Source organism: Hibiscus syriacus, unplaced genomic scaffold (genome assembly GCF_006381635.1).
Source record: "Hibiscus syriacus cultivar Baekdansim isolate YM2019G1 unplaced genomic scaffold, ASM638163v2 tig00110114_pilon, whole genome shotgun sequence".
Taxonomy (NCBI): domain Eukaryota; kingdom Viridiplantae; phylum Streptophyta; class Magnoliopsida; order Malvales; family Malvaceae; genus Hibiscus; species Hibiscus syriacus.
In genome coordinates, this window is record NW_024062594.1 from 3,468,789 (window position 1) to 3,483,205 (window position 14,417).

The 14,417-nt window shown below is 30.4% G+C and overlaps 1 protein-coding gene and 1 pseudogene across 1 annotated transcript; both read left to right on the plus strand.

The window, feature by feature from the left end:
* Positions 1-7,825: 7,825 nt before the first annotated feature.
* LOC120215161 lies at positions 7,826-8,657 on the plus strand (annotated as a pseudogene).
* Positions 8,658-12,979: 4,322 nt separating this feature from the next.
* LOC120215346 (21 kDa protein-like) lies at positions 12,980-13,694 on the plus strand. Its single transcript, XM_039213068.1, has one exon. The coding sequence runs from the start codon at positions 13,021-13,023 to the stop codon at positions 13,627-13,629; it is 609 nt and encodes a 202-aa protein (XP_039068999.1). The 5' UTR covers positions 12,980-13,020; the 3' UTR covers positions 13,630-13,694.
* The last annotated feature ends 723 nt before the right edge of the window (positions 13,695-14,417 follow it).

Here is a 14,417-nt window from a genome sequence, read left to right on the forward strand (position 1 = left end):
AAAAAATCTTTAATTAATTTCAAAATTTTTGTTTTTGATTTAATTATGTTACTACTATGAAAACTATACGCATATTAATTTTCAAAACTTGTTTTTCAAACATAATTTTTCAAACCTTTGCCCATTAGGATTCGGTTTAGAGAACCTTAAAATATTGCGGACTCAATTGAGTTTTGGGATTGATATTTATTGCATACATGTGTTTTTAAAATTACAGGTTACTCTTTCCATTCTGATTATCCTACGTCATGTCTCACAAATGTTCTAGGCCTTCCTCTAGTCGTTCTAACTAACCTACAAACTCGCCTCCAAATCTTCCTCCTATCCAACAAATTTCTAATCCTAATCTCGATGATCCAAATATGACCATTCATAACTCGTGCTTCAATGAACTCGGTCGTAGAAAAAGTCTTTTCTTTAGATATTCTCAATACTTTGAGTCTTAAAAATCAGGGAAGAACGAATCCCATCTCTTCAAGCCATATTAGGCATCAATTTTTGACATCTTCTTACCCTGCAAGAGTGGAAATTTGATAAACTTTTCGAACTTGAACCAATAGTTTATCATCAACTCGTTCGTATATTCTACTCTAATATCGTTTGCGTTCAAAACCGGGCTAAAACCGCAACCATAGGAATACGATCCTATCTTCTAGGAAAAATCTTTTACATTGACCCGGAATACATAGGCAGAGAATTAGGATTAGATAATGACGACTTAGACAATGAAAAACAAATGGTAGGTTCTCAGTATAAACGAAGGGATAGTGCAAGTTTTTAGATCTTCATGACCGTTTCCTTCATCTTATGATCTCTTAGTGGTTTCGACCATCCGGATGCTGATACTCCACTCTTCGAGCCTTGGATCTATTTTGGCTACATTGTGTCCAAAATAATCTTAAAATCAACCTACCTCAGATTATCTTTGCTGAAATTGTCGAAACCGTAAATCTTGTTCCTAATAAGAAACTCTGTTCATCTCTAGTTTATGGTTGTATTTTGAGTAATCTGTTTTCAAAAGTTGAGCTTAGGGTTGGTCTTGATGCCGCTTTTCCACTTAAAAACCAAATCAATCTCTTCTCTTTAACTAAATCGGGATGGATGATCAATGAAGAGATTGGTATATGGGTTCGTACTGGAGAGCAACCTGCGGAAGCAAACGACGCCGACGATGAGGCGGAGCAGCATGAGAATCAAGCACAACAAGAAGATCAAATGCCTCCATATTTTCAATCTTTTATGGAGACATTCGATTTTCGATATACATCCATGGACTCACGACTGACTTCCATAGAATCCAATTTATCATCTATGGGAGCTCAACAATTAGAGATTCTCCGGGAGATGTACACGAACAACACAACAATGAATGAACGTATCAATTTGTTCGCACATGATATGGTCGTAATGCGAGCTCATTTTCCTCCTCCCGATCCTCCTACGGATGTTTGATTCTTGTTGTGCTTTACTTCACTTGGATGAAACTTAGATAATATTGTTTTAACATTTTGGATGTTTGAATTTGTGGATTTTTTGAATTTGGATGCTTATATGTTTGAATTTATGTTTTGCATGATTTGAACTTATATGTGGATTTGCTTAAATTTTAATTTTGTGCATCATTTTAGATATATGTCCAATTTTGCCATTTCACATTTTGTTATGAATATTGTTAATGAAACTAATGGCTAATATTTCTCTTGCTTGTGATCTTAGCAGCTTAAAGCTTTAAATTTCTAAAATCAATTGGCTAATTTTTTCAAAACCTTGTTTAAAAATGTTTTAGAGTCTTTTTGATTTAACAAAAAAGGGGAGAAGTATAATAAGAGGGAGAAGTGTTAGAGTAAGGGGGAGTAATTTTCCAAAAATGATGTTTCAATTAAGAAATCTTAAAATTACTCAAATGTTTTGTTATATCAAAAAGGGGGAGATTGTTGAAAACATTTTGATGTTTCGATATAACAAATTAAGTTAAATGAATTTGAAGATTTTACAAAAGATTTTCTAAGAATATTCGATATAATTATTTGAATATCAAAATATTACTCCGAGTCTTTCAAAGATAATTTTTAAACCTTACCAAAGTGTAAAATTAAGTTTCAATCTTAAAATATTCTCAAAACAATTTTACAAAGTATTTCGAACAAAAAATAAGCCAAAATTCCATATTGTCCAGAGGGAACTGATTCCCCCTGAATGGTTTGGCTTCGAGAAATAACAGATTACTCGGAGGGAACCAATTCCCCCCCAAGGGGGTACCGATTCCCCCCTGTGTAACGGTCGAAATATTTGAATTTTACACTTAGGGAATCGATTCCCCCTACGCTCCAAGCAGGTTTATTAATTGTTTTCACACTTAAACGGCTCCATTGACTCCACTAATCATCTCCAATGTTCAGAATCGATTGAAGGAGTATCTAAACAAGCTTAGCAGCCATTGATCAAAAACAAAAAACAACAATCAACTAGAATCAAGAGAGAATAAAAAAGAAAGCATCAAACCTCAAGTTTGAGCATTTTCAAGCATATTTTCATTCAATATTCATTTTTGCTTTCAAGAACACTCATCGTGCTTAATTGTATTATTTTTTAGTGTTCTTTCTTTGTTCTAGAATTTTGCAAACACATTTGCCTTGTGAGGTTTTTCATTAAGTTTGTAAATTTGTAATCTTCTCTTTGAGAAAGAGTGTTCTCAAGAATTGGGGTATATTCTTGAGGGAGTTGTAAGGTTATCTCTTTGGCCTCAAAAGAAAGAACAAATTAGTGAATTTGTTGGAAAATCCTTAGTATGGATAACTAAGGTAGTGGACATAGACTTTGTTTGAGAAAGTCGAACCACTCTAAATCGCTGTGCAATTACTTTCAATTTTCTGCAAAAGCTTCCACCAAATTTTTAATTGCTAATTCACCCCCTCTTGGCCAATTCCATCGATCGATTAACTCAACAAGTTCTATAACATGAAATGATAAATTTGTGAATGCACATTTATGTATTTCCCAAAAAAATGTTATATCGAAGCACGAGGAAATACAAGAGTACCAATAATGTTAAGGGGATCTCAATAAGATGACATAAATCTATTTATGAAACATTTACAAGCATTAGAATTCGAAATCCCTATGGTTTTTTTTGCAGATAGTGGCAATCGAAGCTCCAAAATGAATTAGCTATAGGCACCAATTTACACCACCTAATGAATTCATCGTGATTAAAGCAAATGCGGTCGAATCATCGATCATAACACGAGCTGAAAATTTGCTTTTTCTTTAACAGAAGTCAGACCTTCAGCCGATTTATTTTTATTATCTTGAATCTATCCTTCGGATGGATTCAATTTATTTCATCTTGTCGTTGATATGAATTCTATCACGAATCTATAACAAACTAGTTCGACTTGACGATTATCAGAAGAAGAAAATCTCCATTAGTTACCCAATCTACAATGCTCTCGGAATATTCATCGATGATATCATCATGAGTCACTTCGGATTTAGTTCGGTCCATTCCCAATATAATTTCACGATCTATGTGCTTATTAATTTTTCATCATATTAATAATAATAATTAAATTTACAATTTATGTTGCAATAAAATTTAATTTAAAAGATTTAATGACAAATTAAATTATAAGATTGCTCAGAAAATGGAAGACTTAATAAAATTAATTTTAAAAAATTTTATGCACTGAGTGAAAAAATTTCTTCACAAAAACAATTTTAATATTAGTATTTATTTTAAAAAATAAAAAAAGTTTGGGGAAGAAAAAATGTTAATTTTATTAAAAATGTTATTTTTTATTAGTTTACCCTAATATTAAAAAAATTAATTTTTTTGTTTTTATAATTAATTTTAAATTTTTGATTTCCTTTTTTAAAAAATATATAATTATTTATAAGAATTAAAAATAAATATATTTTAATTTATTAAAACTATGATTAAATTGAAAGAATATATAAATAACATGGACTATTTGTGTAATTATACTATCTAGGTAAGCCTGTTAACGGTTGTTAACAGGTCATGTGTGTTTTCCGTCATGCATGTTAACGGCGAGTGACCAATTTGTAACAAACGATAACATTAGTGACCAATTTATAACTTTTAAAACATCAATTGTGAAAACAAAAACTTATCCAAACATTAGTGACTATTAGAGTAGTTTACCCTTAATTATTTTGAGCTATTCTCGACAAAATGTCAAATCGTATTTTCGATTTATCCTTTTTGCTTGGTCATCCCAAGGTATATAATCCCTGAACGAATCTAATAATTTTAAGCCATTGTTGTGTGAATTATTTTTATATATAACGATTATAAAATAATATTTATTTGAAATTTTTTAATTATTTGATAATAATTATTATATATAAATGCACTTGGTATTTTAAGGAATAACAAATATTTCTTAGACTGTTAAAATCGTTTGATTTATATTATTATTATTATAAATTATTTGAGACATAAGATTAGGTTTTAATATATGATAAAAAATTAGAATAGTGAAAACAAAAACTTATCCAAACATTAGTGACTATTGGAGTAGTTTACCCTTAATTATTTTGAGCTATTCTCGACAAAATGTCAAATCGCATTTTCGATTTATCCTTTTTGCTTGGTCATCCCAAGGTATATAATCCCTGAACGAATCTAATAATTTTAAGCCATTGTTGTGTGAATTATTTTTATATATAACGATTATAAAATAATATTTATTTGAAATTTTTTTAATTATTTGATAATAATTATTTTATATATAAATGCACTTGGTATTTTAAGGAATAACAAATATTTCTTAGACTGTTAAAATCGTTTGATTTATATTATTATTATTATAAATTATTTGAGACATAAGATTAGGTTTTAATATATGATAAAAAATTAGAATAGTGAAAACAAAAACTTATCCAAACATTAGTGACTATTGGAGTAGTTTACCCTTAATTATTTTGAGCTATTCTCGACAAAATGTCAAATCGCATTTTCGATTTATCCTTTTTGCTTGGTCATCCCAAGGTATATAATCCCTAAACGAATCTAATAATTTTAAGCCATTGTTGTGTGAATTATTTTTATATATAACGATTATAAAATAATATTTATTTGAAATATTTTTAATTATTTGATAATAATTATTTATATATAAATGCACTTGGTATTTTAAGGAATAACAAATATTTCTTAGACTGTTAAAATCGTTTGATTTATATTATTATTATTATAAATTATTTGAGACATAAGATTAGGTTTTAATATATGATAAAAAATTAGAATAGTGAAAACAAAAACTTATCCAAACATTAGTGACTATTGGAGTAGTTTACCCTTAATTATTTTGAGCTATTCTCGACAAAATGTCAAATCGCATTTTCGATTTATCCTTTTTGCTTGGTCATCCCAAGGTATATAATCCCTGAACGAATCTAATAATTTTAAGCCATTGTTGTGTGAATTATTTTTATATATAACGATTATAAAATAATATTTATTTGAAATTTTTTTAATTATTTGATAATAATTATTTATATATAAATGCACTTGGTATTTTAAGGAATAACAAATATTTCTTAGACTGTTAAAATCGTTTGATTTATATTATTATTATAAATTATTTGAGACATAAGATTAGGTTTTAATATATGATAAAAAATTAGAATAGGAAACATTTTTAGGCATTAATATTGAAAGAGATAATAGTTACTGTGATAGTGGTTAGCATACAAATTATAAATATGCTAGTGTGATTAAGAAAAGTAATGTGTTGTAGCCTGTATTAAATATTTACTTTTTATGTTATGTTTAAATAATACAGATTTTTTATTTTTTTAAATTAAAATTTTGTCTTGTTAGATATTGCAATAATGACATTATCAACTAAGTTACGATTCAATAACAGAAATAAACATATAACACATTATATTCAAATATTTTAAATTACTTTTTTAAAAGATTGGACCAATTACAAATTGTAAAATTCTTTAGTTTTACACAAATTTAAAATCTTTTGATATGTAAAAATAGATGATTGAGATTGACTCATTCGTTTTTTCTCAGTGAAAATCTTATCATTTCCTACTGTTAATCTCAGTCATTTATTTTTATTCATCTAATGATACTAAATCTATGTAAAATAAAAGAGTTTTGCATTGTGTAATAGAATTCTATTTTTTTTTTCTAAAGTTATCTTTTTATTGATAGTAAAATTTACATACATAAATTCTGGGTATATTCTTAAAATTTGCATGCATAATATTCAAATATTTTAGATTACTTTTTCTAAGGGTTATGATCAACATACATAATGTAAAACTCTTTAGTTCTACAAAGATTTAGAAACGTTGGATGAGTAAAAATATATAGCTAAGATTGACTCATTTTTTTCCTAGTGAATATCTTCTCATTTCCTACTGTTAATCTCAGCCATCTATTTTCACTTATCCAAAAATCTTAAATCTATGTAAAACTAAAAGAGTTTTATATTATATAATAGGATATATCCTTTTTCTAAAGTTATCTTTTATTGATACTAAAATTTACCTACATAAAATTTTTGGTACATTCTTAAAATTTACATGCATAATATTCAAATAAATATTTATTAAAACCAAACCACATGCCCAGGCCTTTTCAACCCAAAGCGATTTAGTCCATCAACTCAATCAAAATCAGTAGCCCATACAAACGCTTGACCCATTAACCTTAATTCACTATGTCCGAATACACAAACCTAATTAATTTAATGAAAGAAAACGATTTTTAAAAAAAGCGCCTTCTCGAAAATAATTAATTTTTAATTTATTATGCAATTTCACAATCACCTCTGAACGATTTTAAAATTTTGGGAAAACTACAAATTTAGTATATAAATTATTAGTTTTTATCCATTTTAGTAATCATACCTAACGTTTAGGTTTTATTTTATTTTAGTACCCCGCCCATTAAAAACTTAACAGACGAGTTGACGTGACATAGTTCCGGTGGACAAACAACCAATCTGAACGATAGATCATGAGAGAATGACATGTAATTGTGTTTAGGGGGTAAAAAATATCAAGTTGGAAAGTTTGGGCTTCATCGATCGACGACTGGCGACCTAGACACTGCGACTGACAAGCCTGTTTGTTAAGTTTTAACGACGATGTACTAAAATGAAATAAAAACTAAATGTTAGATATAGTTTTAAAAAAGTTAAAAATCTAAGTACTAAAATCATATTTATATTTGACTTTGTAATTTAACTTTGAAGTTTATTCATTTACTTTTTTAAAAGGGTAAATTACATAAATGGTCACTAATATTTGAGTATCTTTTCATTTTCACCACTGATGTTTCAAAAGTCAAAAATCGGTTACTAACGTTATCGTTTGTTACAAATTGGTCACTCGACGTTAACAGCCGTTACAATGGGTGACGGAAACTAACATGGCGTGTTAACTGCTAATTTAGAACCGTTTGACCATTATTTTGACTTACCCTTCTCTCTCATCTCCATATTTCTTTTTAATTCAAAACCCACCATTTTTATTAATCTTTCTTCTTCAATCTTCATCTTCATCTCATCCCACAACTCTCTTTTTCTTGTGCAAAGCTCCCCAAAGAAGAGAAAATACCATGGCATGGCATGGCAGCATCATAATCAGAACTATTAGTTTTCAAGTTTCATCCATGTTGAGAAGGTTTTTGCAGTGAAAATGGCCCCCTAAATATAAATATACCTACTATATTACAATTGCATGCCTCTCAAGTAGTATAATAAAGTATTCTTCTTCATGTTAATATTCTTTCTTTTATTGAACTTTGAGGTTTCTCATTAGCTTCGCTTGAATGATGATGAGTTGAAGAAACAAATACCCTTTTGCTACAACTCAATGGGAAGAGCTTGAACATCAAGCTTTAATCTTCAAGTATATAGTCTCAGGCATTCCTATACCATCTAATCTCATCTTCTCCATCAAAAGAAGATTTTGGAGGAGTATTCCTCATTTTCTTCCAGGCTTTTCTCTTACCAACCTCAACATGATAAAAACATAAAGCCCCCATTTTTTGTTGTTTTAATGAATTGTTGTTGTTTGGTTATGGCTTTAACAATGGTGTTTCGTTGTTGTGTTTGGTAGTTGAATGGAACTGTTTCAAGGGGAGAAAAATGAACCCGGAGCCTGGGAGGTGTCGAAGAACTGATGGCAAAAAAATGGAGATGCTCGAAACAAGCTTACATTGATTCCAAGTACTGTGAAAGACACATGCATAAAGGCAAAAACTGTTCGAGAAAGCCTATGGAACCTAGTGCTACAACAATGGCGAACATTCCGACAACAACCAAAATCTTATCCTTAAGCTTGTCTTCCTCCGATAATCAAAAAGATCGCCATGGAATCGGTTATACCGGTTTTCAGTCTCAACTCAATGACCCCTTCATGTATCCCCATATGCCTCAAGAGCTATCAACATTGGGCTGTCACTTCAAACACATGTCACTGAACCTTGTAGGAGCTTCTCAAGTTCATCAATGGAGGATTCATGGCAATTTATGTCATTAATAACGAGCTCATCTTCTTTAAACCATAGGACAACAATACATCATTTCTTTGGTGAATGGCCACCAAAACATCGAAACTCATCATGGTTTCTTTGCACGAGACAAAAGAGAACTGTGGGATGAGCATGAAGATGAAATTTGAAGAAGAAAGACTCATGAAATATGGTGGTTATGGAGATGAAAGAGTGGAGATGGAAGAGAAGTGTAGGTCAAAATAATGGTCAACCGTCATAGTAATAGTTGTTAACGTCGAGTGATCAATTTGTAACAAACGATAACATTAGTGACAAATTTATGACTTTCGAAACATCAGTGGTGAAAATAAAAACTTACTCAAACATTAGTGTCCATTTGCGTAGTTTACCCTTTTTAAAATTGAATGGTTTATAAAATAATTATAAATTTATACCGATTACTCTACTACCCAACTTACGGATATCTATTTTTGTGGATACCCTACTTATAAATACCTAATTTTTATAGGGTAAAGTGTACAAATTGTTCCTGATTATAGAGAGTTACTTTGTTGAGTCACTCAACTATTAAAACTTATAAAATGGTCCCTCGGTTATAAGACATTACTTTGTTAAATTCTTCGACAATTAAAAGTTACAAACTGATCAACTAGTCATTTTTTGTTAAAAAATTGGCAGTCGTTTGAGTTGGACGTTAACTTTTTGAATAAGATATGATAAAATTTGATCCACAAAATACAACTCAAATGGTTATGGGATCAGATTTTATCCTTTCATAGTTAGCTGGTTAACGTCCAGCTCAGACACTCATCAAATTTTTTACGGAAAAATATAAGTTTAGAACATATAAATAGTCAGATAATCATTTTATACTTTTTAATAGTTGATGGACTCAACAAAACAATGTACTATAGTCAATGATCATTTTGTAACTTTTGTCAGTCAATTGACTTAACATAACAACGCCATATAATCATCAAATCATTTGTGTATTTTACCCATTATTATATATCAAAACATGAACCGATATTTTTACTAGTAAAAAATGATTACATTAAATATAAGTACCCAACTATGACCAATAATTTCTATTATAACAAATCTTTAGGGAAGACCCCTAATATTTTAAAGATAGTTTGGTAATGAGCGAGGCCATGTGCCCATCTTTCCGTTTTCAGAAAGAGCAAAGTCAGGCTCAGGTTGAAACTAATTCCATTGAATCATGGAGCGATGTCATAGGCAACGAGGGGCATCTGGCCTCAAGGAAATTAGGTCCAGGTCGAGTCTGTGCGGAACGTGGAATGCTGTTCAACCAGTTAGGCTGCATGGGTAATTGGATTGCCAAACTCATTATATTCCTTTATTCTTGCTTCAATATAAAAGTTCAGTAGTTTCTTGAATCGATTGAGTTGAGTGTTTTCAGTAATAAATATAATATTATTTTTATTGAAAATTTAGGTTCGAACAGTTATATTTTACAATGTATATATAGGTTATTATAAACTAATAAAATTTATGAATAGATACTACATTCATATTAATTTATAAAAATTACGTCTTCATTATGTACTAAATAGTTTATCACACTTATAACTACTATTCATTTTAATTTATTAAACAAGTGGTTATGAATATAATCTTTAATATATTGTTGGTGAGATTTTTTTAATACGGTTAATCTGATTAAAAGATACGTGTAAAATTAGTTTTTTTACCCATGTGTTGTAATAACTAAATTTTATTAAATATAATAAATTTTAAGGTAAAGTACACAAATGGTCCATCGATTATAGGATACTACTTTGTTGAGTATTTTGACTATCAAAAGTTACAAAATGGTCACCCGACTATTCATTATATTCCAAACTCGTCCTTTTCCGTTAAAAATTGACGACAATCTGAGCTGAACGTTAGTCTGCTGACTGAGATATTATAAAATTTGATTTCATAATCTCAAACGAGTATCATATTTCAGTCAGAATGTTAACATCCAACTCAGACGATCGTTAATTTTTAATAGAAAATGACGAATTTGGAACATAACAAATAGTCGAGTGACCATTTTATAACTTCTAATGGTTGAGGGACTCAATAAAGCAATGTTCTATAGTTGGGGACCATTTTGTAACTTTTAAATGCCGGAGACTCAACAAAGCAATGTCCTATAATTAGAGGACCGTTTAATAGTCATGAGACTCAACAATACAATATCGTATTGTCGGTGGATCATTTGTGTACTTTACCATAATTTTTATCGATTAAGAAAATATTTTAACTATTCAAATTTATATAATGAATTCATTATGATTTATAATCGTTAAATATCTCTAAGATAGTAAAAAAAATATTGTTGATTTAAATCAAAATTGTCAACTTTAAATCTATTAAGCAATTTCATATATGGAGAATAATGCCAGATCATTGTGTTAAACAATAATGATTGCACCAAAAATACCCAATAAAATGTTGAAAAGTCAAACATTCAGCTTGTGGATTACACCTGCTAAAATATATGGCTCATCTAAACTTTGAGTTATAAAATATTAAATAGTATTAATTTCAATATTATAATTCTGAAAAGAAAAAGAAATTCAAAACTTGTAAAGTTAGCAAAGCAATTCCCCCATTCACGGAGTGGAATTCGCCTTCTTCTTTCAGACATGTAGGACTGTTTTAATGAGACATCCAATGTCACTTCTTTTCTAGTTACACGTTGAACATTAGTTTTAAGAATATATAAATTATTTTCCTTCCAAAAACTATAAACTATTTTAATGTGGTTTATAGGTAAGTTTAAGGTTGTGAGAATTTTAAAAATTTTAAATTTGAGTTTTTTTGTATTAATACTATTTATGAGATTTTGATTTTATTATATGTATAATTCGTGTAAATTCATTTTAATTTAGGTTTACCTATTATTTTAAATATTAGTTCAATCTTATTTAAAAATAATAATTCTACGAAATATTAATTAAGTTTAGAGTAAGGGTGGGGTTTTAAATTTTACGATTTAAGATTAAAATAAATGGATTATGTAAAACAAATTTTACACAACTTATATATCAAATAAAAAGGTAGTTTTGTTCTTCCAATAAATTTTGAATTCATAGAGTTACGTAAGTAGAGTGCGTGTATGTGGACAAATTAGGGATGCTAGATGTGTATAATTTCGTAGATTCCACACCATACCCACTTCGATTGGGGTGGGGATGGATATAAGTTTAATGGGTAGTGGGTGGATGTTGATGTAAAAAGTAATACCCACCATGAGCAGTGGGTAGGTGACGGGTTTGAGACCTTACCCGCCCTACATTCATTTCGCTAACTACCCACCATATAATCTTTGAATCATTATAAATTTAGGTATAATTTTAGAGACTATTATGTAAATTTTAAGAATTTATAGGGTATGGCTTGTAATTTAACCAACTATTCAGCTTATGTAATTTGTGAGATTGCTTTAGGCGAGTACAGGATGGGCAGTGGGTATCAAGCTCGATAATGGTCGTACGGGTATATTTGAATATATATCCATATAGGCGGGTGTGGATTTAAAAATTCTACCAGTCATGGGTGGTGAATAGGTGATGGATACAAAAATATTAGGTGAATATGGATATAGAAGAAGGGGTAACCACATCTTTCCAGCCTGTTTGTCATCTTTACGATAAATACTATTTCATAATCACTTACAACATTTAATTATATATATATCAAATAATAATCTTTATAAAATGATTCTTGAAACTAAATTTCAGGTTCAAATTAAACAAATATAGCATTACAAACATTAAAATCAAGAACATGTTTCCCAAAGCATTAAGGTAGACGAACGAAGAGCAAGGGAGTGAATTGCGCCGATCAGTCCGTGGAGTACTTTTCACATTTTGTCAAATGTTTTGAGCATTCTTCACCTTTTACATTTAAACAACTAACTATTTTCTTTCCTTTTCCCACTAAAAAGAATTCTCTATCTTTTTCAATTATACTTTAACTCTTTCAGATTACTCGGATCAAATCCATATTATTTGTTTGATTTACTCTTCTTTGAATTATCAGAACAGCTAATCATGATCTTCATAAATTCAAGATGTTTGCACGTGAAGTTCTTTTCCTTGTTAGGAATGCTCCTTAAATTTCAATACAAGTAATATTCGTCCATAAAAAAACAAAATATTACAAATTTATCACACTCAAATCTATGTTTTGATATATATTATAGCAATAATAATATTAATTATATTAATACTCAATTAACATCTATAATATGTGTGTATATTCATCATCTAATTTTGGAGCTCCATTGTTTCCCTCCATTTCCACGAGAGAACGCCAAAACCTCTTTTCCTTGTAAACCGTAATGGCATTCTTGTTAATCCACAAATAATCACGGCTAAAGTAGTAAATCAGCTCCAGCCAGAAATACTACATAACGAACCGAAACTTCAAGTCCCCAACTCCAATCCTCAGTCAAAAATCTCTTTTCCTTGTAAAACGCTAAAACCTACGCCATGAAACCCTTCTCCTTCTTCTTCTTCTTCCTCTTCCATTTCTACCCAGTCCCTACCCTCGGTTACGCCGTATACGAAGCTAGAGCCGCCGTCAACCCCACGGATTTCATCCGTACAAGCTGCTTCGTCACTTTGTATCCCGACGTTTGCTATTCTTCCCTTTCTCGTTACGCCAACGCCATTCAACAAGACCCAGCTCGTCTTGCACGTGCCGCCATTGGTGTCACCCTCTCTAAAGCCCGTAAACTCGCAGTTTACGTCTCCAATATCTCCCGTGAAGCCGATTACGGTGCCGACGCACGAGCCAGCGCCGCCTTGCATGACTGTTTCTCCAACATGGGTGATGCGGTGGATGAAATCCGTGGATCGCTGAAGCAAATGATGCAGACGGTGGGTCCGGGGTCGGAGTCATTCAGGTTTCAAATGGGGAATGTGCAGACGTGGATGAGCGCGGCTTTGACGGACGAGGAAACGTGTACGGATGGGTTGGAGGATGTGGCGGAGGGAGGAATGAAGAGGGAGGTGGTGAAGAGGGCGGCCAAAGTGAAGAAGTTGACCAGCAATGCCTTGGCGTTGGTTAATAGTTACGTGGAGAAGGGCACAATGTAATCAGCTAGGCCTAACAATAAATATAAAAGCCTGTATAATATATTATTAGATTATTGGTGATTATTGTTGAATGTTTCCCACTTGTATACTGGTTTTGTAAGTTTCGATTTCTGTTTGGTGTGGGTAGTTTTAAATCTTCTATTTTCTTTACGTGACAGAGATAAGGAAAGCTATAGCTTTCTGGTTTGTAACTTGAACCAATATTTAAGCGTGTAATTGTGTAAATGAAAATAGTATTCGACGAATTATTCGTATAACGTTTGTTTATTAAGTTAAATAGTCGAGTATGGACAAAATTTTTATATTCATTTAATAAACGAACTATCACGAATATAGGTGTGTTCAATTCATTTATATTCATGAACAAGCTCGTTTATGAACTCTTTTATTGATTCGCTTATGAGCTTGTTTACACGGTTCTCCTTTTACTTTTATTTTTTTAACATTTTAAATATCTTTGAAGATAAGGACTACATTGAACGTAAGATGAACTTTAGAGTTCAAACTATGAAGCCCAATATATTTAAGGACTTGTGGTGTAATTTTATTGCTTTTCTTTGACTTGCTAATTAAAGAGTAAAAAGAAAGTGTTGGTTGCCGAAAATTATTTGTATATGAACATATTAACGGACGTTAAATGAACATGTTCACAAACATTAAACGAATATGAACACGAACACTAAATGAATGAACACAAACATATATAAAAATAAAAAAACAAATATGATATTAAAAATTTAAATGAACATAAACTAAACATCATCACCTTTAAAAATAAACAAATAAAC

What these genes read in the sequence shown, in the direction of transcription:
- LOC120215346 (XM_039213068.1), top strand. Translation starts at nt 13,021, where the DNA reads ATGAAACCCTTCTCCTTCTTCTTCTTCTTCCTCTTCCATTTCTACCCA.